This window comes from Chelonia mydas, chromosome 9 (assembly GCF_015237465.2).
Source record: "Chelonia mydas isolate rCheMyd1 chromosome 9, rCheMyd1.pri.v2, whole genome shotgun sequence".
In the NCBI taxonomy this organism is placed as follows: Eukaryota; Metazoa; Chordata; order Testudines; family Cheloniidae; genus Chelonia; species Chelonia mydas.
This window is the reverse complement of record NC_057855.1, coordinates 21,485,880-21,511,410: the sequence shown is the minus strand read 5'-3', so window position 1 is coordinate 21,511,410 and position 25,531 is coordinate 21,485,880. Positions and strand designations below refer to the sequence as shown.

At 42.3% G+C, this 25,531-nt stretch overlaps 2 protein-coding genes across 32 annotated transcripts in view; one reads left to right on the top strand and one right to left on the bottom strand.

The window, feature by feature from the left end:
- The window catches only part of B3GALNT1 (beta-1,3-N-acetylgalactosaminyltransferase 1 (globoside blood group)), a 53,338-nt gene that overhangs the window by 21,920 nt on the left and 5,887 nt on the right, over window positions 1-25,531 (top strand). For 4 of the 31 annotated variants that reach the window (XM_037908518.2, XM_037908511.2, XM_037908515.2 and 1 more), the window contains 3 exons: window positions 22,315-22,458; window positions 24,364-24,435; window positions 24,856-24,960. The gene's annotated coding sequence lies outside the window, so the exon portion shown is untranslated. Of the gene's footprint in view, window positions 1-14,267; window positions 14,291-18,801; window positions 19,868-19,931; window positions 20,839-21,090; window positions 21,183-21,344; window positions 21,483-22,293; window positions 22,463-24,363; window positions 24,464-24,855; window positions 24,961-25,531 lie in introns of those variants that run through there. The other 27 variants (XM_043522275.1, XM_043522271.1, XM_043522266.1 and 24 more) reach the window with 26 other exon arrangements.
- Window positions 11,892-15,318, bottom strand: ARL14 (ADP ribosylation factor like GTPase 14). Its single transcript, XM_037908523.2, has one exon. The coding sequence runs from the start codon at window positions 14,748-14,750 to the stop codon at window positions 14,163-14,165; it is 588 nt and encodes a 195-aa protein (XP_037764451.1). The 5' UTR covers window positions 14,751-15,318; the 3' UTR covers window positions 11,892-14,162.

The following is a 25,531-nucleotide window of genomic DNA, read 5'->3' as shown; positions in this document are numbered from 1 at the left end:
GTGGCTGAAGAAGGGGGCAGGGAGATGGATTATCTGGCTTCTATTTGAGCTCCCCAACTGACCTTATGACCTCAGAAAAGTCACTTGAAGCTGAAGCGCAGATGGATTATTTGTAAAATGGGCATAATAATCCCCTTATTAAACATAAAGTCTATAGTATGCTACAGTAATACAGAAATTTGAAACACTGCATTTTACAATACTGATACCACAGAATTGGGGGGTTGGCGTTGGAGGGGACGTGTTAGTGGTTACTGGAGTGTAGAACACTGTAGTATTTATACAAGGGTTACCTTCAATCCAGGGTGATTGTAAGGTTTAATTATTGGTTGTAAACAACTCTGAGACCTTTGAATGCTACAGAAGTACAAAATTATGAGCTGAGAGATTAATTTCTAATACAATACTTAAATATAGGCAAAATGTAATTTTTTAAAATGTGTATGACTTTCATCAGTATCACATGATAGGCTCTTGTGTGAATTGACTACAGCCCTCAATACAAACATGGCATTCCAGAATGATAAATCAGAATGAAAACCTTGGGAGACTGACATTCTTTAGTATTTAACTCATATGCCCTACATAAAAATATACTGAAAAGTATTGATTAAGGCATGATTGTCCATAAACAATCCACAAATATTTTAGGTAGATTACCTTTCCTTCTGTTGGAATCAGTGAAGTTGCTGCAATATTCCCCAACAAATCCAAAGTATAACAAATCATACTTGTTAGAAAGAACATACGGGGCCCCATTTTCAGAAGCAGAAGTTGAAAGCATCTCAAGTTGTATGTGAAAGGTTTTGAATGCCCATTTTTAGGTGCCCCAGTACATTTGGATTTGGATTGATTCACAGTTTGTTGCAATTCTAGGCATTCAAATTCAGAATTTGGGTTTTGTCATTGTTTCATAAGTTTATATTAGTATGATAGTTCCTACAGCATAATAGGCGCTTTCCAAACATGGAAAATATTACAGTCCAAATTACTGGGACCCGTTTAAATCAAAACATGATGACTTTACAATGACATATATATCCACAGGCATTCCTAATCATGTCTACACTATATGCACACAGCACTCCAAAATCCTGTCCCTGCATGCATCCCAGTACAAACCCTGGATGGGTTCTAAGTGGGGCAGTCTCTTCTTTGGTTGTATCAAAGTCCAGGTCAGAAACTTGAGGAGATAACCCCAGGTCACTCCAACCACTTTGAATATTTAACCTACAGAATTTGTTGCAAAAACTTAGCTCACCAAAATATTTTTAAGAGCCTGGACTTACATTCCTTGCACACCCACAACTTCCATTAATCCTGCAGATGATTTCATTGTCAGGGAGAGGCTTGCCTCCAAAAAGGAAAGGCAGGGAGCAAGACTCTCAAAGTCTGCAATGGCTTCTGTGCTATTCCATACCCTTTCCTATTAGAATGGGGCTCCAATGGGCACCATGTGAGTTGCCTCAAAGCTTTGAGATGGTGGCAGCTTCCCTCAAGCCTGGAAAAGTCAGCATGATTTTAAAGTATCATAATCCCACATGTATGAAGAGGGGGTAGTGCTTTGGAGAGGCAATCCCTCTTACCCCACACTTCCCATCCTCCAAGCTATGCCTTCTCCTAAACTGCAAAGTCCTGCAATGTACCTGTGTCAGGGCTTCCACAGGATGAGGGGACAGAGAATGCAACATACCACAGAGTCTCTTCCTTGCCCCACAACCTCAGAATTCCCATTTAGTTCCTCTCTGTTAGCCAAAATTACGGGATGCATCAAACCCCATGTAGGAAATTATCAATATGTGTCAAAAATCACAAGGCCTAAGCAATTTAACTACAATTTAGTTTATAGGTATACAGCATGCACCATTGTTGTATGAAAGCGCCAATATGAACAAGAAATATTAGTATGTGTGGGTCTGTGATAAGTCCGTGACTCACAGCACTGCTTCTAAAAGACTGATCTTTGGTTGCTGACTTTAGCTAGAATACCCCACAAGCAGAAGCAATGTGAACAGTTGCTCGTTGCTCTGATCTTTTGAGTCCTTTGTATCCCATGCTAGCTCTGCAAATCCTAATCCATCTGCTTCTCTGCTAGTGGGACTGGATGGTGAAGAAACAACTTACTAGCCACCATCCTCTCCTCCTCTGGCAATGGGACCAGATGGAGAGGCAACACAACATATGGTATGATCTCCCTCCTCCTGGTATTTCAAGCCCCTCATGAATCATAACACTAGTTCTAATGGGTGTAGAGTATAAATTTTAGTTGTGACTTTTACCAGTCACCAGTCCCGGAATAACCAATGTGCACTCTGTGCACTTGCACAGGGCCCTCCAACCAGGTTGAGACCCAAGGTTGCTGCCTCGCTAGTTTTTAACCAGCCTGGCCAGTTTTTCTCCTGGTTACAATGTGCCGGTTTCTGTTTTCATATGTAAAATAAAAGTTTGTGTATGTGCAGGAGGGAAATTCACATTGTAACCAGCAACCATAGCTGTGCACACTACCCGCTGCTTCCACCACAATGCACAGATCCCATGACCGCTGAGAACACTGCCCGTGTAGCACCGAGGTCCTGCTCTGCAGGGTGAGCCCTCAATACATTGACATGGTGGCTCTTCTTCTTGACACTGGAAAACAGTGCCATGTGCTCTTGGGTGACCTCACAAAGAATTCTGGCTGAGGCAGACAGAATTGTTCCAGGGTTCCCCTGCTGCAGTGTGGCCCCCCGGCACAACCTCCCAGATGCCTCTAGCTATAAAAACCAGAACTGAATCCTATACATAACTAATTTGGAAACTGTCTCTCTTAAATCAGCCCCTTAGAGTTCAATACAGGCTCAGCAGTGTATAATCACTATGGGTTAAGAGCTTCATAGACAGGCCTGATTCTGATTTCATTTACATGGTGTTTATCAGGAGTAACTTCTTCGATATCGACTGGTTTTAAACTAGAGTCAGTAGCTATGAGGAAGCAGGAGGACACTGTGGGGTCTGATCTGATGGGTTGTCTATGAGGAGTCAGTCACCTTGTATTTCAATTCAGAAAAAATCCAAGTAGTATTTCCCTGGAATTATTTCTTCTTCAAGTATTTGTCCACACAGATCCCGGTGTAGATGTGTGTCCCTCGTGTACATGAGCCTGGAATCATTTAGCTGTCAGTGTCCATTGAGGCTCACATCTGATGTCCCTGAAGTGAGGGTATATAGGGTGGAATGGCCTCAACTGCCACTAGGATCCTTCTCACAACCCATCGCAGCAAGGTGGAGACCACATGTCCTCCTGCTTCCTTGTAGCTCTTTGTTGTTTGTTAAATATCATTTAAATCTGTTGGCTTAAAAAAGAAAGAAAAGGACTTTTTTCTTGTTTCTCTCAGGTCTTGCCTTGGTGCTGAAGGTCAGGTCCAATGGAAAACCCTAAATCTCCGGGCATTAAAATATGTCCAGTCTGTAAGACAGCCATGCCTAGTAATGATGGGCATACAAAATCCCTTTGTTTGGGAGAATCCTATATTCTTAGTAAGTGTGGTATTTGCAACTCTTCTTTTTTTTGAGTGCACTCAAAAGGTGGGTGATACCATGTTGAAATTATTTTTGATGGAGAAGTCCATGAGAAGTGTCTTGGATTCTGAGCTTGCTCCTAGTACACAGTCTTCTTCAACTCCAAAACTGGTTTCAACAAGTGCTCTGGTTATGAGAGACACTACCCTGGGAGCTAAAAAGGTCTTCTGACTCTAAGAGACCTAAGCTTCCCTGGAACAATCTGATCCTTCCCATCAAACCTTTTCAGGTCAGCCAGTTAGAGACTTCTGCTGCCAGAGGTAGGACGAAGGAGAGGTCTTTCGATGGGGCTTGGCACCGGCCACCATCCCCATTACTGGCAAAGAAGGCAAAAAGTCATCATGCTTATGCCTACTTTGTTGAAGTCAGATTGGTACTGTGAGTCTTCAAAGGCTGTGGAATCCTGTTCCTTGACTACAATATCACATTTATCTTCAGAGATCAACTTCACTGCATCAATACTGTAGGTTGTGGTCTTTGGTACGGCATCCTTATAAGACGCCATCTGCTGATACTTCTGCATGGGTACCATTAGTCATAGTAACTATCAGCATTGGCACCACTTACACATATCTCCATCACTCTGGACATGGAGTCCCCTTTGCTGGATGTCTCTGCTTTATCTGTGGCATCAAAATCTTGGCTGGTTCCAAAACCTAAGGTATCAAAAATTAAAATCTCTTTACACTCAGCCTCTGTGGCACCATTACCTACCTTGTCTCCAGGATCTGCACTTCAGAAAATTTTTTATCTGCATGTCCACTGTCTCATGGCACAATGAACCCTTCTCTTAGGGGATGAGTTATGAGATTGGTTCACCTAGACCAATTCCTGAGAGAAGCTGGGAAAGGAGCCCATCCCTTTATAAATCTCAGACTCCAGAGAGGTCCCAGATTCCATGGTTTCCACTTTTGGTGCACCATATGCCCTTCCCATATAGAGGACAGTCTTGGCCCTATTGGCTGGCATGGAATCCAGAGCTTCACTCATTTTCTCCTTATTCTTTGGCATCAAGATCGCCTCCTAAGAAATCCAAGGGGGTTCAGCCATCACATCAAGAACTCCTTTAAGGCTCTGAACAGGAACCCCATAGTAAGGGGGAGGACCTTGTTGAAGAATATTAGGACCAGCCTATTCCTCTTGTCTTCTCTCCATCACCTGATGAAGCTGTGATCAAGTCTACTTTTTCTACAATAGATTTAAAAACCTTTTAGGACCTCCTTAAAAAGAATGGCAGACATTTTAGGAAATCCTGTGGAGATGGTCCAAGAAAGGTTACATCAATTGTTTGACATTCTGCACCCAACATCACAGAGCTGACTGATCATTCCTATTAACGATGGAATTCCTGAGGTGGCCAGAGATTTGCAGCAAACCCTGGCATCTCTCAGACACATGAAAAAGGCACACCACCGATATCAAGTCCTCCGTAAGGAGTTGGTGTACATCTTTGCTCACCTGGTGTGACAGTCAGGGTCTAGATACTTCAAGGGGAGAACAGACTATTTAAATCTCTAAAATAAGTAGTTAAACCATTGATTGCATACTATGTTATTGTACTATAAAATATATCAAGTAAGATCCTTTATGAAAGTTTGTAATGTTCTGAACTTGATGGTCACTATGGGTTATTTATACAGACCGTGGTTATGAATTTATATATTTGTGTATATAATCTGTGGTGCAACGTGAGCTCCATTTGATAGTAGGGCAGTGAGCAGTCAAACAGGGAAGGGCACCTACCAAACCAGTTTGTTACATGAAACCAGTTTCAAGTAACTATCCATTGTTCAGCTAAAGAAAAGACAATGGTGGACCATTAGAGTTAGTGGAAAGACAGTCAGACAACTCAGAATTGAAAACTAACATCCCAGCTCTGGAACAGCAAGTCAGGAGGGAGTTTCTCTATTCTGATTAACCATGAGTTATCATGGACTGAGACAAAAATAAAAGGAAAAAGCCTTTTAAAAGCAAGCTTGGGACAGTTTCAGGATGCTGGATCTCTCCTGGAGCTAGAGCATATGCTAGGAAACTATTTTAAGACAACAGATAACTCATATAAGAAAAGTGACTTTACCTAATACAAAAGTGTAAAGCCTGAGGTTGCATCTTTATGTTTATTTTTTGTGTAACTCGTATACGTTCACTTTTCCTTACAATTTCACCTTTGAATATGTGATTTTTCTACTAAATAAACTTTTTGTTATTTTTTTTATCCAAAGCAGATCTCTGGTGTACAAACTGTGTGGAGTGCGTATGCCAAAGTAAATTGCTATCTGGGGGGCTGGTCTCATGCCTCCAGGGGTGACAAACCAGAGGGGAAAAGTCCAAGTGTCTGGTAGTTAAGAACTTACATAGGATGTATTTGGGGAGTCTCAGGACTGGAAGCAGGGGCGGCGGGTTATATGGGCCCAAGGTGCCACCCCGCATGCCTCGCCCGGAGTGTCCCCCTGCCCCGCCTGTCTCCCCAGGAGTGTCCCTGCCTGCGCTCCCTCACTGGCCTCTGCTGGCTACAAAAGGGAGCGGAACCAGCTGCTGCCTGCGGAGGGAGGAGGCACATAGGTTATGGCAGCCCCATCCCACCCTACCCCCCCGGGCATCACCATAGGGGACGCGAGGGGGCTTCCTGGACCTGAGAGGGGCCCTAGGAGCACGTGCAGTGACAGTGGTGCTGGGTGAATGTGCTGACAGGGGAGGGGGGGGGGCCCTCCTCCGGAGCTCACTGCTGCTGGCAGGGAGAAGGCTGGGGGGAGTCCTCCACTCTGGCCCCAGCCCCGGGGCAACCTGCCTGCATCCCAAACTCCTCATCCCTGGCCCCGCCCCACCCCAGAACCCACACCCCCAGCCAGAGACCTCACCCCCCTGCACGCCAACCCTCTGCCCTAGCCCTGAGCCCCCTCCTGCACCATGAACCCCTCATCCCTGGCCCCACTGCGCAGCCCTTACCCCAACCCTCTGTCCTAGCCCTGAGCCTCTCCCACACCCCAAGCCCCCCTCATGGGGGGAGGTGGGATTTAGACCTGTTCTGGGCACCACCAAAAATTATACAAACCTGCCGCCCCTGACTGGAAGGGCTGTTGGTGTTACCCTGCAAAAAGTAACTGGGCTAGTGAGAGCCAGGGTTAGACCTTATACCTGTCAACTGGCTACTGGTGTCAGGGAACTTAACCATAGCCAGGCACCCAAACATTTATGGCAAGCAGTCACTTAACCTCTTATCAAGCCACTCTTTGGGTGGACTCTAAAAAATGGCACACTTGGTTCCTGCTTGTCACAGTGGCTTGTGAAAAATCTAAGCTGCCTGACCCTCCTAGGTCTATGCCCAGGTTTAAGAAGCCCAAGAAGTTGGACTTCCTGGGTAGGAAGTATACTCCTCAGCTACCTTGCAGTTTCATATAGCCGACTACCAAGTTTTGTTGGCCAAATACGATTTCTTGCAATGGAATGAAGTTTTGTGGCTCAGTGAGAAACTTCCTCAAAACACCTGGGATGAACTGAGAGATGTGGCTATAGAGGGCCATTTGGTGGTGAGAACAACATTACAGGCTTTGCTAGATGCCTGTGAAACTGTGGTTTGCTCAATGGCCACTGCAATCAATATTCACAGAACATTGTGGCTGCAATACCTTCTGTGCTATGTCTATCTATTCATGTTTATAGCACAGCCCAACAATTGGGCCCATCAGAGAGAAGTTAACTTCAGGCTTTAACTGTTCAGCTGTTTAAAATGAAGGAGAATATAGAAAATGTAGCGTAAAAGTAAATTGGACTTGGAATACCACTGAAAGGTAACCACCACTGCATTAGCTGCTATGACCAACATTTTCAACAGGGGCCACTAGTTCAGGGCCCCTGAGACACCTAATGATCTGATTCTCTCAGGTATAAATCAACCATGTGTGTAACTCCATTGAAATTAATGAATGCACGTTGGTGTAAAAATGGTTTATGTGCAAGGAGAAACAATCCAGAGGTGTCTCACAATGGGCAACCAAAATCAGTGGCCACTTTTGAAAATGTTGGCCTAAACCTATTGCCTTTCATATATAGGGTCTGATTCTGCTTCCACTAAACAAATGGCAAAACTCCCTTTGAGTTAATCAGAAGCAAGATTGGGTCCACAGACTCCTGGGAGTTTTTAGTCTGCAGAGAATGCCAGATCAAGGCCATAATACTTTAAAGTTGAATTTTTTGGACTAGTGTTGTAAATAATTAGTTGATTCAGGAGTTTTTAAATGATCATTTGGGATTTAATAAAATGTAAAATAAAGTGTAATCAAGCATGAAATTTAACTAGAAATAAAACGTTCATAGCACTAATCTACTTTTGTGAACTTGAAATCAAAAGACAGTCACTGACACAAGGAAACAAAAATGTTCTCTAGAGAGAACCAAACAATAATTTCTGGACGTTGATTTCAGCCGGAGGGCTCCTTTGAAATTTCCACTAATGAGGAAGGTAGGCACTGGGACCAGAACAGAGGTGGATGGCTATGAAAGAAGTCTACTGTTAAAAAGAGGAAGAGGAGCATCTAATGGCCTGTGATACAGGGACAGAAAACTTAAACTCCATAGAGAATTAGTGTATTATCTTCACAGTAATCTTAGGCTGTATGATGCTGTTCAAACTCCAAGTCACATGGTACAGGAGCATCAGCAGTAAGTATCCCTCTGGCATTACAGTCTATCCCTGGTGGAATTGGACACTAGGAATACAGTACCCTGAAATGTCTGGGTTGGCAGCATTTTCCGACCTGGCCCTCCCTAGGTTCCTTTAAGTATTGTACAGCATAGAAAAACCAAAAAATAATTACTCATGTTGCAGACTATCACGTGATGAGAAACAGACAATTTCTTATTCTTTGACTACAGCTTTAAGGAAAAAGAAAAGGAGTACTTGTGGCACCTTAGAGACTAACCAATTTATTTGAGCATAAGCTTTCGTGAGCTACAGCTCACTTCATCGGATGCATACTGTAGCTCACGAAAGCTTATGCTCAAATAAATTGGTTAGTCTCTAAGGTGCCACAAGTACTCCTTTTCTTTTTGCGAATACAGACTAACACGGCTGTTACTCTGAAACCAGCTTTAAGGAAGACATTTTCCTGAAATCAGTTTCAGTGTGTCATTTTTGTCTAATTAGAGACATCAGTGCATTTATTAAAACCAGTGTCTGTAGGAGCAAATGTCCCTAAGGAGGTCCTCAGGCTAGTGAACTAGATTAAGGCTTATAAAATCAACATGTAATTAGATTAAGGTAAATACCAATAGTTTATACAATGGGAGAATTAAATGTATGCCAAATTTACTTACAAATACTTATAAAGCTCTCCATCTAGAATGTTACATTCTTTCTGTATTTAACATTTATTGAAATACCAGGGATCACATTAGAAAAAAAGAATGTTTCTGCGTCTCATTTCTCTGCATGACTGGATCATAACCTGACATGGCACTTAAAAGGACTGGGCCAGACTCTGAAAGGGTCTGAATACTTGCAAGTCTCTGTAGAAATGCAAACGTTCAGCATGACTCAGGATCTGGTCCACTATCATTACTATAAGTTTTAATAGAAAGGTCTGTTAAGAAACCCTCTTCTGTTTACCTTGGTGACTTTTCATTAATATTTTTTGAATGAGTCAACATGTTATTGCTGGATGCTTTCTTTCTTGCTTAGCATTTGTGAAACCTGATATTCCAAAGGCCCTGTAGTTCCTACCTGTTTTCATGGTAACTTACGCATAGGAAGAAACAAAATAATCTTTTACACATGAATTATTGTGTGCATAAATTTTACCACTGGGGAAAACAGGCATATTGAAATTTGCAGCAGCTTTCTCAGAAGGGGCTGTAGGAAAGTACATTTTATCAATGGGGAACAGAAGCACAAAGAGACTAAGTGACTTGCCCATGGTCTGAGAAGCCTATGGTAGAAACAGGGAAATGAAACCCACCTCTCCTGGGTCCAAAGCAAGCACCTTAATCACTGGGCTATCCTTCCTTTCCTCAGAGCGGGCTGCAGATTGCTCAAAACGGCTGGGAATGTAACATTATTTAAACTATAAATGGGCTGGGTTAGTGGAAATATAGGAATAATAATCTCATTATGCCTCTTCTCCCTGCTGACAAGGCAAGGTACCCATGTAAAATGTCTATCATAAATTAAATCTGTCACAGGCACCAATACTTGTTTTAGCCTTAGAATTAAATTATATTAAATTCACAACATTGGGGGAAAAGGTGATTTCAACTATTATTGTTTTATTTGAGTATCTTGAATTTTTAACTGGTTTGGCCATGGAGGATGATGGATACAATGAAAAAAAATCAAGGTTTACTTTGCTCCAGTTATCAAATTGTTAACATTCACTTACTGGAATCCCCAATAGTAAAAGTACATAAGAAAAATATATTTTAGTGTGCTTGTGTTCCTTATTATGTTATTTATGTCTTCAGTAAGGATTCCTGCTGTGTATTCCAATAAAGTATGAATGGCAGATTCTATGAACAGGTGGCATTTTACATATTTATTGAGTGTATGTACATAACAAATATATGCTGTAATAAAATGTATAGAGAAAAATCATAAAATTTTTCAATGGCTGGGCAATTAATTATCTGCATTAAAAAAATTAGATCTTGTTTGAGTTCCATGGCAGATTTTAAATGTGTCCTGAAGAAGCATTATCATATAATATGCTACAGTGTAGCAATGGGTCCTAATAAAAAACCCAAGCTCTAAATGCCTCCAGACTTTTTGGAAGTTTGGATCTAGAGCCAAATGTGACATACTTGTCTAATTTCTACTATTTAAGGTTTTGGTGCCTAATCCTCCCACATGGTGATCACCCTCAGATCTGATTGGGGGTAGTAGCTAGAGATGGTTAGAAAACTGAACTCCTGTCCTGAAAAAAATTCCAACATTTCAAAATTTGTTTCTGTTCTGAATCTGGAAGAAAAGTTGAAATTTTGAAATATTCTGTGCAATGAACTATTGTGAAATAGTATTTTTGGAAAAATCAAATGTTTCAATAATGTCAAAACATAAAATATTAAATATATTTAAAATTATAACATAAAAGTGGAAATGATGCAAAGTTGGAACACATGACAGAATCAAAACTAAATACTCCATTTCTAGTTTGAATTGTTTCAAAACTTTTTTTTATCAGTGTTGTCAAGGTAATACTTTCCTGCAAAATATTTTGATAATAGCATTTTCTGATGTGAAACTGTGCTGTCAAAATGTTTTAAATCAGCACTAGTAACAGGATCTGACCCAAAATCAAGGACAAAACTTGAGTTGGCGTGAATGGAAACAGGATTGGGCCCACTGATTTTAAAGAAAGCTGAGGAAAATCAGCATTTTGCAGGAGTGAGCCCATAGGGGAATCCATAGCCATAGCTGATTTCTAATAATTGGACCTACAAATTTACCCCAATTGTAAGCCTAACTGTGGAAAAGAGAGTAAAAGTGTTACAGTAACCTGTAACAATAAATTTTAATGGGAAAAGGTGCAAAAGGAAGACAAACAAACTGAATTAGTAATAAAAAGGCTTAATATTACTCAAGGAGCGTGTTAAGATCATGTTGTAAACAAATAAAGTGTGGGTCTGTAAATCAGTGGACCAAACCTGTCAGAAATTAGGCCTAATTGGTTAACAAAATAATGAGGGGATGGGCTATTCCACCCATCACTCCCTTTTGAGTTTTTGTTTGTTTGTTTTTAAAGACATTGGTCAAAACAATAGAGAAGTGAGGATTTCCCAACTACATCTATAAAGACATAAGGGTTTCCCAGCTATGTCTATTGATAAGTGAGTTCTTACCAAACAGAAAACTATCAAACTAAACTTCCTTTTACATCCTCTAGGCTCTTCCCTTTCTCTGGAGGTGATAGATGAGATCACCTTTCTAACAGCCCCAGATTGCCTTATTTCAGTGTGACTAGTTTGGAATGTGAGGATGTGACCATACACTTCCTAGCTTATGGCTGCCTCTGCTGCTTAGCCAGAGGTGTTAGCCTAAAAACAGGGCCTCAGACTGTCACAGTGAGAAAAAAAGAAAAGGAGTACTTGTGGCACCTTAGAGACTAACCAATTTATTTGAGCATGAGCTTTCGTGAGCTACAGCTCACTTCATCGGATGCATACTGTGGAAACTGCAGAAGACATTATATACACAGAGACCATGAAACAATACCTCCTCCCACCCCACTCTCCTGCTGGTAATAGCTTATCGAAAGTGATCATCAAGTTGGGCCATTTCCAGCACAAATCCAGGTTTTCTCACCCTCCGCCCCCCCCCCCCCCAAACTCACTCTCCTGCTGATAATAGCCCATCCAGAGTGACCACACTCTTTACAATGTGTATGATAATCAAGGTGGGTCATTTCCAGCACAAATATGTCGACCTTTCATGGGGTTCACTATGTGGTCCTTTTTAACAGAGTCAAGAAATTTGCTGAAAATTGTACAAAATAGCTTCCTTCCATCCACATGGAGAACATCTTTGCCGAATTCTTTAACTCTATCCCCAGGCTTAACAATTTAATGCATAGGTAGTAAACGGCTTCAAATGGCTGAAGCAGAAGGTGGAAATTTGAAAGGAATTGGGTAGAGGCAACACATAACGCTTGATAGTGGGGGAGGAAGGCAAAATTTAAAGGTTCTGGTGGCATGCAGCGGGGTTCAGCACAGGTACCTAAGAGATAAAGGAGTTTTGATTTCTAGAGCTACTTTTGATGACATGTTTTATGATACTACGTAATAGCAGATGGCGACTGTTCTAGAAGAGAGTTACTCCTGAGGTTTACAGCTGACTGGGACTGCAAGCTTGGAAATTCCCTTATTGGCAGCAAGCAACTTGTCAGGCTTTAGGACCCAAGGGAAAGACTGCTGCAGCTGGTGTCATGGAGAGTTCTGGGCAGATAAGAAGCCAGTGCTGAGGGAGAAAAGTGAAGAAGGGAGACAGCGGCTGCACCTGAGTTGCTTTCTGGAATAGGCAGGTGGGGAGTAACTGTTGTGCAACATGGAGAGTGCAGCACCAGCTGTGTTATGGGAGAAAGTGGGGGTAGGAGCTGTAGGCACTGGCAATAAAAGCTTAGAGCCCGCTGGGTGCAGGAGGGTCAGGAGGAGGCTCTAGCTGTGAGGGAACAGCACTGAGCCTGCAGGCAGCTCGGGCAAAGTCTAGATGTGTGCAGGAGTGGAGATGTGAGCTAGGTGCCTACAGCCAGTTGTGTACTGGGAGGAAGAGCAGGAGCCAGCTGTGTGCAGAGATTAGGGAAGGTGGAGATGAGGAGCTGGTCACTGGGAGCCTGGAGCCAGCTATGTGCAGACAGGAGGGGGCAGGAGCCTGCTGTGCAGGCAAGGTGGGGGACAGATGCTGGGCACTGAGGGCTAGAACTGGACCAGCTGTGTGCTGGAGGGAGGGGGCAGGAGCCAGCTGTGTGTTGAGAGAGGGGCCAGGAACCAGCTGTGTGCAGGGCAGGTGAGCAGGGGAGAGGAGCTGTGGACGCTGCTGAGAAAAGGTGCAAGCGCTGTCCATTGTGCAGCATGACAAGGGAGCCCAAGTGCCTTGCCTGTTCAGGAGAAGGAAGCTCCACGGTGGTATTGCTGAGCCCAGGCCTGTATGAGGAGGGGAGAAGTTGGTGGTGAGTCTCATACAAAAGCCAGCCCCCAACCTCTGCCCTGTGCCCTGGGGTGTAGTCAGCAGATATAAACCCTTGCAGAAATCTGGAGGGGGCATGTGACCCGCATGTCCCCTCCCCATGCTTTGCCTCTGGAATTGACAATTCTGGAAATGAAAGGTAATTTCAGGAAAAAACACAGCAATATTGGCAATATCTGGAAAACACCAGCCCTAATCATGATTGAAAATGATATAAAATACACACAAACCCCACAAAAGAGAGAATCAGCTTGGTCTGATCATTCTATGGGTTTTGAGGGTCTGATCCTTCTCTAACTGAAATCATTGTGAACAGGACTGGTTCCTGAGAAAGCAGTAATGTGAATGCTTCTGTTCCAAGTATGCAGTTTCTCTTGTATATAATTGAAAGGAGAAAGCCTTTATCTTTTAAGTATTGGTCAAATGATATAACAGTTAAAATAAATTAGCTATCAAAATTACTTTCTTGTGTAATAATTTATATATGCCTGCATAATAAACATATTCACAAAGCACTTACAAATACAGTATGTTATGTAATATGAATTTTTTTTTTTAACTTTTCCTTTGCTTGCTCAATGACCCAATTATCACAGCTCTTGTACATTTTGTGTAATTAAACAAGCATAAATAAAATGACTGTAGAACATTTAAAATGTTTAAATGCACCTTTTTAGTATTACATCATGCAGTTTAACATAGCCAAATATCTGGACTTAGGCTACAAATATGTCATTTAATTAAAATGCTGTTAAACAGTAGCTCTGAAAGAGTATGCAAATGTAACAACATAGTAATTTAGCTTGCTCTGACTACATTTTGCTATATAATAGTCTTTTAAAAGTCCTGCAGAGTCAAATCTTCCAATATGCAGATTTAATTCCCATAATTAACTCTCCATGATAGCTTTCCCCAGATGGCATAATGAAGACTCTTACAACTTTTCATCTTGTTTGAAAATTGTAAAAGCTTCTTCTCTGGATTTTTTCCAGTTTTTTGCAAATGCTGTTATTCTTTGGAATGCTTCTGGCAGACCTTCCCCAGTGATGGCACAACAAGGCTGTACGTACCAATTTCGATCACTGCAATGTTTCTGCATGTTGAATTTCCTGGTTATTTCCTCAGCGTTCAAAGCTCCAGGAAGATCCTGCTTGTTAGCTATCAAAACAACAGGCACATTCTTTACAAATTCATTCTTTAAGATGAGTTCAAATTCTTTCTTTGAATCTTCCAGACGTTGCTTATCAGTGCTGTCCACAACGTACACTAGGCCATCGGCATTTTCAAAGTAATTGCACCAAAATGTCCTCATTTTATGTTGCCCTCCAACATCCCAGATTGTTATAGCAATATTTTGCCCTGTTTCAATCATTTCCACGTTAAAACCGATTGTTGGGAGTGTTAGGAAAACATCATTAAACTTTAACTTGTACAATAGTGTAGATTTCCCGGCTGAATCGAGTCCCAGCATTAATATCTTAGCTGGTTTGACTTTGCAGTGTTTGGAACTCAGCAGACCCATTCTTGCTGTAATTATCTGTATTATGTCTTAAAGATGTTATTTCTTCTATCAGGGTGATTTTTGTCAGAAAGCCCTTCTTTCTCCATGAGATGAAGCAAAAAGAGTAAAAGAAGAGGAAGTAGAAGAAGAGGCTTTGTGCTATGAACAATAAGCCTTTGTGTATTTATATAGAGTCCTTATCAACTTGATAATAGGCAAACAGTATTTTATGAAGGTATAATGTTCACTGCCTAGCCTTTGGGTGGAGCAGACACGAGAGTATACCAATTAGTCATGAAGCCCAAAGGTTACAGTATTTCTGAACATGCTGAACAGTAGCAATGCCATACTTACATAAAGAGCCTGCTCTTGTGGTGTATGGGCTATTTATACATTATAAGAGAGTATAAACACATATAACAGTGCTCTAGACACTGAGCAGGCAGTGGATTTGTAACAACACACAGGGCATGTGCTTGGAAATCACCAATTTTGGAGTTCTAATCCTGATTCACTGTGTGGCCATGAGAAAAATCACTTAACCACTCTTCCTCAACTTCCCTTTCTGTGAAACATGGATAATAATTCTTACTTACTTACCTCATGGGAGGGTGGGAGTGTTGTATGGATTTTTGATCATTACAAAAGTACAAGCTGATAAAGATCCTGGTCTGAGAATGCAAACCCTCCTTATGTGAGTTGTTCCAGGGCCTAGAATAAGACATAACACAATGAGTGATAATCACAGACAATGAGGGTTATAAGTGGAACAAATACATTGATTAACTAGTTAATGTTTGTGTGGCACATTGAATGTTTATGGGTTGATTTTCAACAGTGCTCAGCACTCACAACTCTCACTAATGTTAATAAGAGCCATAGTGCTTGGCAACTCAAAAGAAAAGTCATAAAGTGTTATTATCCATGATATTATTAATAGTTATTACAAGGAAAGCACTTTACAGAGGATTTTCAGGCCCTAACTGCACTGGCCTTTAAAATCAGTATGGATGTGTGTCAGCAATTTTACACACTGTTTCAACTAAATTCGTTTCTAATATAATTTATCAGACTATGTGGACCAATTCAAACCATAATAGCCTAAAGAAACATATTTTAGTTCAGAGTAATTTGCTCCTCCTGCTTATTCATTACCTGAAGGCATCATCTTTGATTGTGACATCAGCGTTGGTTGCTGAGGAAGTTACAGTCACAAACAGCAAATTTATTATGTTTGTGTCTAATTGTTTGTAAAGGTGCTCTGCCTCTCAGAGCCAGCATACATACTTTATGATATAGCCCTTGATAAGATGCAAATTTTCCTGAAATCATAATCTTCTGTTTGTTTCTGTATAATCACATCCACAGCAACAAGTTGTGATGTTACAGCAAATAAAGATTTTGTGTTTGCACCAATATGCTAGGCAATGGAACAAGGTGGGGGGAGGGGAGAGAAGGGAAATCAAGAGAGACTAATTGTTTCTAAACAGTATGACACTCATAGTTTTCCAGAACTTTCTGTGGATCTACATAGGGATCAAGCCTGGTATAATTCTGATTGACTTCAGTGATCTTCCCTGGTGCTCTTTTAAATATCACAATAATTTAAACTATATAGAACACCCAGAAGTATTAGTAGTTAGGGTTACCATTTATCTCCACCTAAATAACATATAATACATAATCTCTAGCTTTCTTTTACAAATGTTCAGTGTTTTCATTATTAGTGGAATTGGGACTCAACTGCAATCTCAAAACTGGACGGAGCCTATTTTCCAAATCTGGTTCAGGTGCAGGCCAAGGTGACAGAAATCACTCCAGAACAGTTTATGAGATTTTGGTGCTGTCAAATGTAAACCCAAATCCTAGCCAGGGGATAGCTGCATGCTGACCAGCAGCCTATGTTCAAGCCAAACACCACCTCCTTGGCCCAAGGCTAATTATTATTTACATAGAAAATTCCAAAGCTTGGGCTACACCCTTTTCAGATAACTCTTGTAATGTGCTGAGCACGCTCAGTTATGAACTCTGTTGTAGGTGTTAGGGTTCCCACTACCTTTCAGAAGGTGTCAACACCTCAGAGGATCAGGCCTATGTTTCCATTTAGAATTATACAATTTTGTAGCGTCTTACTGCTTTCAAATAAATAAAACTTTGATTCTCAGGTCCTAATAGACAAAGCAAGTCCTAGTTTTTCCTCATAATTTCTTTGAAATTATAGAGCCACTCAAGGTGATAGTCTTAAAGTATTACATATGATTTAATTTATTTTGATTCATTAACATGGAAAGGAACTATCCATTGCTCTAAACATAATTTTAACTACACTTGTTATTACAGCTCCTTTTATTATCATCCTTACTCCAGTAATTGTGCCAGACCCCTAACTGTCAACAGGCAGCCAAAATAAAGATTGAAAGAAATTGCTCCCTCTTCCACCAGTAACTGCTGTCATAATGCTCATCCCTCTTCATAACCTAGAGTGAGAGATTAGCGAAGCTTTGAAGGTGGGCAGTGAATTTAAAGTGAAGGGGCCTTCACAGAAAACATCTAGTAAGCAGAGGAGAATTCATTAAGCACAGTGAGACAGAAATGTAGGCATGGCAATGCTAAGCATAGCCACACCCAACTTTAGAATCATTGGGCCAGTGAAAGAGAATGACTCTATAGCCTGGCAGTCAGAGCACTTAGCCACTGCGTGGGAGATTCAGGAGGTGGTTTCCCTACTCCAATGACACTTTAATTATTTATCCACAGTGGAACAGCTTCAACACATCAAACTATCCCATAGCACAATAGTTAGGTCATTCCCCTAAGAGATGGCAGATCTCTGTTCAAATCGCTTTTCCCACTCAGATGGAGGGGAAACTTAAACAACGGTGAGTACCCTAAAGTTATGGGCATCCTCTCCATCACAGCTGTGTGGGTGAGCTTGCGTGCCGGGCCCAATCCCATAAGCAAGTTTCAAGGCTGCTTAGTATATTGGGCCCCAAAGCCAAGTTAGGCGAAGGAGTGCCTATCTTCCCCTGGTTGTCCATTGCATTGGAACTTAGGCATCTTGAATGATTCTGCAGTATGTATGTTCAGAGGCAGAAATGGAGGTACCTACAGGGTTTCTAAATACCAGTGGCATCTGATGCTGGGATTTAAGCATCTAAGGCAGCAGTGGTCAACCTGCGGCCCATCAAGGTAGTCCGCTGGTGGGCCATGAGACAGTTTGTTTACATTGACTGTCCCTGAGGCACGGCCGCCCGCAGCTCCCATTGGCCGGGAACAGCAAACCGCGGCTACTGGGAGCTGCGGGCGGCCGTGCCTGAGGGACGGTCAATGTAAACAAACTGTTTCGCGGCCCACCAGCGGATTACCCTGACGGGCCGTAGGTTGCCCACCACTGATCTAGGGCCTTTTGTGAATCTAGCCCATAGCTCCTAAGCCACTTACGGCTTTTTAGGTCTACTTAATTGCCTTTAGCTGTAAGCAACATTTATTAAAAGATGACAAGTACCTTGATGTTGTCCTTTTAGCTACAGAGTTCAAGATGCGGTTTGGCTCTGAGCCAAAGTTCCCCATAATTTGAGGGTGTTTGTATTCAGAAATTTGGTTAAGCCCATTAAACAGATAGCGCTGTACAGAGATAGGAGCCAGTTGCAAAATTGTGATTCAGCTGTGAATCCAAGTGACTCAATGTTTGGATCCGGGCCTTTGTTCAGACCTCTCTATTATCTTTTAGCAGTGAGATGTGGGATTTTGATAATGGGATGCAATGTTTTTCTTCAAGACAGCAACACATTTTAGTATGTTAGTACTCTAACTTTGGGACTAAGCCTTCAAACACTTATCAGTCTGAGGAGTGCTGACTAACATGAGTAGTCAATGTGAAGTCAAGGGGATAGGCGTATTAAGTCACACCTGGAGGCTGGAATTAAAGTCAATGGAGCGAGGCAGGCGAGTAAGCCCTATGGGGCAGGTCCACACTGGAACACAGGCGTCTAACGGGGCAATTAGGCATCTACATCCCACGCTTAAGTGCCACTGAGATTCTCAAATTCCCCATGTCGCTGCCGCCTAACCATACACGCCGACCGGCGATGGGGGGACCAGCGACTCGGCCCGGCGCCGCTGGGGCGGGCGCTCCGGGGCTCCTCCCACCACGGCGGGCAGGGCCTCCCGGAAGTGGTGGGGTTCACCCACCGACCATGCGCGGGGGTGAGGTCTGCGAGCGGCCCGAAGGTAGGGTCTAGGCATGTCAGTAGCGGCAAGGGGTCAGCTTCTTAGGAGGGGGATGAGGGCTGGTCCGCTGGCGGGGGGGTTGCTGGGGGCTCACCCGCCCTTGAGCGCGGGAGGCGGCTGGCGGGGCGTAGCTGGGGGCTCACCCGCCCTTGAGCGCGGGAGGCGGCTGGCGGGACGTGCGGCTTGGGATTTGTGAGCGTTGGGGAGGGTTGCGCCGCCACTCCGATTATCGTGGTGTTAGGACCGTTATTCCCTGGAAGGGTTAGTGCGCATGTTCAGTAACGTCTGCTTCAGCCTCCCCTTACTGGCCCTCGGAACGGCTGCTGCCAAGGGGTCGGGGGGCTCAGGGAGGGAGGGGGATGGGTGTAGCTTGCCCCGAGGGTGGAAGCAGGGCCGGCAGCTTCTTCCTTTTGCCGTCCGCGGCGGCAGTTTTTTTCGCTGCTTGGGGCTGCAAAAACTGCAGAGCCGGCCCTGGGTGGAAGGAGGGGGCAGAGGGGCGGGAGCTGGGGGTAACAAAGGGGGAGATGGGGTGGCAGGGAGGGGAGCCCTGCAGAGTGGTTTGACGTTCCCGTGGATGGGGTGAGCCACCTGCAGTGGTTGCCAGGGGGGCAGGTGCTCCTGGCTGGCTGTGCTGCCTTAGCACCCCTGCCCCAGGGTTGTGGCCTTAGAAGTGCAGTGTAGCCCTATGCCGACGTGTTGCAGCCTGAAATAAGGTACTGAGTGGCCAAAAAAAGTTGGTTCCCTGATACGTCCACCACCCTAAAACTGGTCACAACTCTGCCTGGGTTTGTGTGAGGAGAATGCCTCCGCAGGCATACAGTATCTGTAGGGAGCCTGACAGCAGTGCCAGCTTTGGCTTAGCTACCATACGGTGAGCCTACATGGGACTCCATTTCCTGTTACCCACTGTAAGTGTTGCATCTTACCATTTATTTTAATTACTTGGTTTTAAAATGGTATTTTATTACTAATTGCCCTTAGCACACCATCCCTTCTTTTGATTCATTCTATTCAGATGCATGTCATTGTTTACCTGTAACTAGGTTATGCACTGTATCACAATGTCATAATTCTAGTTCCACTTCTTTTTCCTGTTCAAATGGTTTACCTGTGCCAAAGTAGCAGCAACATTGCAAAGTTCTTGTGTCTTTGTAATGCACTGTAGGTAATCATGACCTTTAAAAACAGGCACACTGTGAACTGCAGCAGATCAAGATTACACTACTGCAGCGTATCTTTACTAGGGGTTTTCATTGATGTGTCTACGGTTGTGTATGAAACATAGGTCCAAAAATAGGCCTACTAACTGAGTGATTAGACCAGATTAATATTTTATTGGAACTGCAACAGTATAGCTGCACCATAACAAAATGTTAGTGTGGAAAAATTAAGCTAAATAACAAATACTTTGAGATGAACAAGCTGTCAACCAATGATTTCAAATTATAGTAACTTATCCTCCCTTTGCCAAAATTGCTTCGCATTACAGATGAAAATGTTTATATATTTCCTATATATTGGACCATATAAATAAGACTGAATGTTTCCAGTGAATAATTGTCTTAGAGCAACTTCATATTACAGGTAAAAAATGTGAGGGGAAAAAAACCGTTAAAGTTAAATCATGCTGCCTCCTGCAGTGGGGAAGGTGCTCCAGACTCACCCTTCCTTATGCTGCTGCTAAAGGAAGAGAGGGAGGTCAGAGTTGTGCAGAGAAGTATGGGGTGCATAGGAGGGGTCCAGACATGCCCTCCATATTTATTTTCCTTCTAAAAAATAGGCCTGACTCCATGTTAGTTCCTGCACTGTTCCTTCATCCTCTCCCCAGCTTCTTAACTTGCAGGACCTCTGCTGATGTCTGCTCTGGCATGGGGAGCAGGTAAGACCAACCTGCTGAACAGGCAGAGACAGGAGGCCCTTGACCTGGGGAGATGATGTTGGGTAGTAAAGGGATTAACATGCAACATTGTCTTCGGTGACTATGGTAATAATTATTGCCAACTAGCCAGAGGCAGTGGAGAGGGAGAGATGGGTTATTGAGATGCTGAGAAATTATATATTTAAAAAGAAAAACCAAAAAAAAACACCCAAGCCCAAGGAAATTAACTGCCTAAAAACTTTGTTAATGCAGAATGAAGGTTGCCCAGTGCTGCTTCATGCCTTTCCAGAGTGCAGAGAGTAGCTAAACTTAAACCTCTAAAAAACAGGAAGTACAAAGTTAAGGTATGTGGCAGCCTTGCAATGTGACCATAACTTTCCTCCCTTTCAGTAATGCCCCAATAACACACATTGTTATCCTTTATCCTTAGAGATGCTGCAGCATACTTTGGGAACGCAGCACATGAGCATTATATAATGAAGTCTAACTCTTTCTCTTTGCTACAGCAGAACTTGGGCTTAGGTTCAGCTAAACAAACAGGAGCCACCCACACTTAGACACTGAGCTTGCTGCACACAAACCATCCCAGACTGACAAAGCATGTAGAACTCAGTGCTGAAATGAGACATATTTGATCCCTCAAGGTACATATGCATCTCTCATATCACAGACACATCTCTGTAATTCTATAAAGTTAAATCTAACAAAGTTAATGGCAGCTGGAGTGCATGCAGATAAGTGCCGGAATTTGAATCTGTAGAACACGGCAAACAATGGCCCAGTCTCTGTCGTTCCTCATGTCTGCTTATTATGGCAGCACTGTTAGTGAACCATTGCCAGTCGCTATTGCTAGCTCCATGGGGCAGCATTAAGTCAAATTTTATTCAAAACTGACATCACAAGGATGGGGAAAAGTGAGGAGCAGCAAATTCTGACAAGGACAACTCTCCTATTATAATTTGCTGCTTCTGGCCCAGGGGAATGAGAGAGGTGAAGATAGTAAATTTTGCCTTGTGTCAGCTTTTGCTACATGTAGCAGTTTCTGACTCTGCTCTTGTGTTGCTGGCCCGTAGCTTTGGTATAGGGGTTGTGTGCTCTCGAGCATTGGAGGGGTTAAATTTCAGAGTGGATGATGTGTTTCCGTGCTGGTATGCCATTGAAAGTTGTGTGGTTGAACACAAGGTAGTTTAGAGGTTGCTAATATATAGAGAGACCAGTAGCTCTGTTGCAGCTCCTTCTTTCTCCTGAAGCAAACCTGTTCCATGTTGTTCCTTCGTTCCTCTCTGAAGAGGGAAGGAGAGGAGGAGTCTCAGAGGGCTGTGTAGACTTGATTGCAGGGTTGATAACACTTGAGGCTTCTGGATGGGGTGTATTTAAGCCAGGATAGGGTGTGAAGAGGAAACAAGTGAATGTGTTTGTGTAGATGCTCTTACTTTTGCATTTCTATTCCCTTAGGAGTTTTTTTCCCTTTTTCAGAGGTTGGAGTTGGGGCCTCTTCATCCTCCATCACATCATTACCAAAAGCAGCAGAAGATCACTCCCATGCTAGGCCATGAACACTGTCTTCTCCTCCCCATCTGACAGTGGTGGTGAGAGTAACCTGGAATTAACATCACAATGGTAGGTTTGGGGATGTTTTCTATGTTCCACATATGTTTCTTGGACGAGCTAGTAGGGATCCACAGTCTAGCTCACTGTTGTGACTTAAACAAGCTTGTGATATTTGGTTTTTTTTTTTTTAAAGTATCTAGGGTCATGTGATTACATGAGACTCTCAGCTGCCATTTAAAAAAAAATTTCTAGCCCTTGTACTTGTGAACAAAAGCTCGAAAAGGCCCCAAAACTAGAAGGCAAACAAATAGTACTGTAAACGTAATTTTTTAAAAATCTCATGATTTTTGAATGCTTGGAGTTGCCAATACTGTTGTGCCAGTTTAAGGTGAGGGTCCAAATTGGTGTCATGATCACATAATACTCAATATATCAATCCTATCCTGGAGCCCGTTTTCATTTTTTTAGGAGGAGAAGGCTACATGCATTTTCAGCATCCTGAATCTGGATCCAGGGTTGGATCAAGGCAGGGTTTTATCACATAGAGGGAGAACCCTGACAGTCACTGACATCCAACTGTGATTGCCTACACACAGTCCCTTTTAGATAGGGGAATAAACCAGGTTCTCCTTCTAAAATATGGTTTTACATTTCTTATAACTATATTAAATGATACACATTGTCAGTGAAAAGCAGTTGCCTCTGAAGTGAAAGGGAACATCCGGCATATAGCACACCTTATGAGGTGGGCAAGGAGAAATACCACATGAACTGTAATGTCCATATAAGAGAAGACTGGATAAGATCTTGCTGTAAATAGGAAGAGTGACTGAACTTCCCACGATGTAGTGAATCCTGGTAATTAGTTTGGTAATGCCATACCATTACTTATTAGCAGGAATCCCAGTTTTCTGTGGAAAACACCGCCTCCCCATGCTCTGATAAATCTATACATATCTGTGTCTTTCTGCAATTAGAGTGAAACACTGAACTTTAGTTTCCCAAGCCACAATGTTTACAGAAATCAGTTGAACACAATGTTTATCTGAGCCTCTATTACCCAACTCATTGTATTAACTGAACCACCAGCTGCCCGAGGCTGACTGCCCAAGCTTCCCATCTTAAAATAAGGGATAGAAAGCTCTTTGCCCATTCTTCTGATTATCAGAATTTTTGATTATCTGATTTGGCCCTGGTCTCAGTTAGACTGGATAAATCAGGGTTTCACTGTGTATGTTTTTATTTTTTTACAAAATGTAAAAACTAAAGAGTCTCTGTAAAAACAAATTTCATGTTTTTTTTGGCACAGATTTCTAGGATCCCTGCTTATTAGCAATAGCTCAAAACTGAACACAGAACTTGTTTATTTGGGAATACCTAATCTCTTGTATGGTGCAGATGGGCATATTTCATCTTTTTTTTTTTTTTTAAGCGCTTTCCAAGGATACCATTTCTAATCATATTGGAGTAGGGATTTTTGCACATCAAGCTTTGTTAACACTGCCACTGCTGTAGCATAACTATCAGCACTCATTATGTTAATGATTACATTGTGTGCAATCCCATGTCAATTTTGGGAGAATACTGTGAGAGAATGGATCAGCTGGGTTGTGTGTGCATGTATACATTTAAGATTGCTAGCTCATATCTTTTACTCTCTGTGCTGCTATCTTCCTCAGTTGTCACCTGCCAATTTTTACATTATCTGTAAAGCAACCAATCAGTAGAAACAATGGATAGGGTTAGTCCTGCTCCTATTATAGTTGATGGCAAGACTCCTATTGACTACAGACTACTGATTCTATTCTCACTGCATTCTGGAATGGGATTTGTATGTAGTTTCTGTTGAATGGCTTTGCTGTGCATGGCAGTATATTGCTCTGATGATAGCTTGAGTCACGTGCTGCTTGATAGTTTGTGATGTTAGGGAGTAAGCTTTACTTTGTTTACTGACTGACTAATCTTTCCTTTCAGGATCAAACATGCTTGGCTCTTCCTGTCCATATGAGGAGGAATTGCTAGTTGGGATATGACATCCCCTCAGAGGTATGCTGCTGTCTTCTGAGGCCCAGGAGTAAGGCCATCTTGTTAATAAACTTAACAGCATAAAAATGACTTTGGTAGCTCCCTTTTTCACCATAACTTCCTCAGTTTGTTCTGCTTCTTGGGCTAATTCCTGTTTTCCTTGCTTGGTGAAAAATCTCATTGACTTCACTGGAGTTTTGAGTAAGGAGATCAGGATTCTTAGTGCTATCAGCTGCATTCCCCTGCTGTATTTGATTAATTTCATCTGCGGGGTTGTTGGGGTTTTTTTTTGGGGTGGGGAGGGAGGAAGGGCGGAAGTTGTAGGGTTTTTTTTGGTTTTAGGTCTGCAGTGGAATTCAATATTTTCCTCTTTCATAATGAAGTAAAAGATCTTAAATCTCTTAAACAGTGAAGTCTAACAGCAACATACTTTGACATCAGTTCCAGGGCACCATCAGAAGAGAAATGTTCACAGAAACTTTTCTTGTGTAGTAGATGAATAAGAGGATGGAGGAATAATACAAACAGCAGTGATACAGTTGCCAGGTAAACATTCTCTCTCTCTAGTGCTCTGAAACATATCATTATACCAAAGTAATTTTTAATTGGAAAGTTAGACTGCCATAATGTGAAAGCAAAGTGTACGTAGACAATTTCTAATTTGCAAAACTGGAGATTCAAAGTATCTTTCCATAACTCTTAGAATTTCTTTCAAAAATACTCATTATGCAAGTACCAAATAATGCACATAGAAGCACATGCTAAATTGCAGTGACACAGTTTTGTATGTGTTGAAGCCTCATAATATTGCATGCAGTTATTACGATATTCTGGCTTGACCAGACTATCCTAAAAGTCATTGTAGAGGTATATGTATTTACATAAGCTTGCAAAGTTTTCTGGCACAAACCTTAAGGTTTGAACCTGATCTACTGTACAGTGGATCAGTCTTGCTCCCATTTAAGTCAATGACAAAGCTCTCTGGCAGGATTGGGTAGATTGTCCCTTTATGTAGTTGGCTAGTTCAACATGTGCATAACTAAACAAATTGTTTTTTTATCATATAGTTGTTTTGTAGGAAATAGCCATTTCTTTGTGTGTTGAGCATATTATAAAG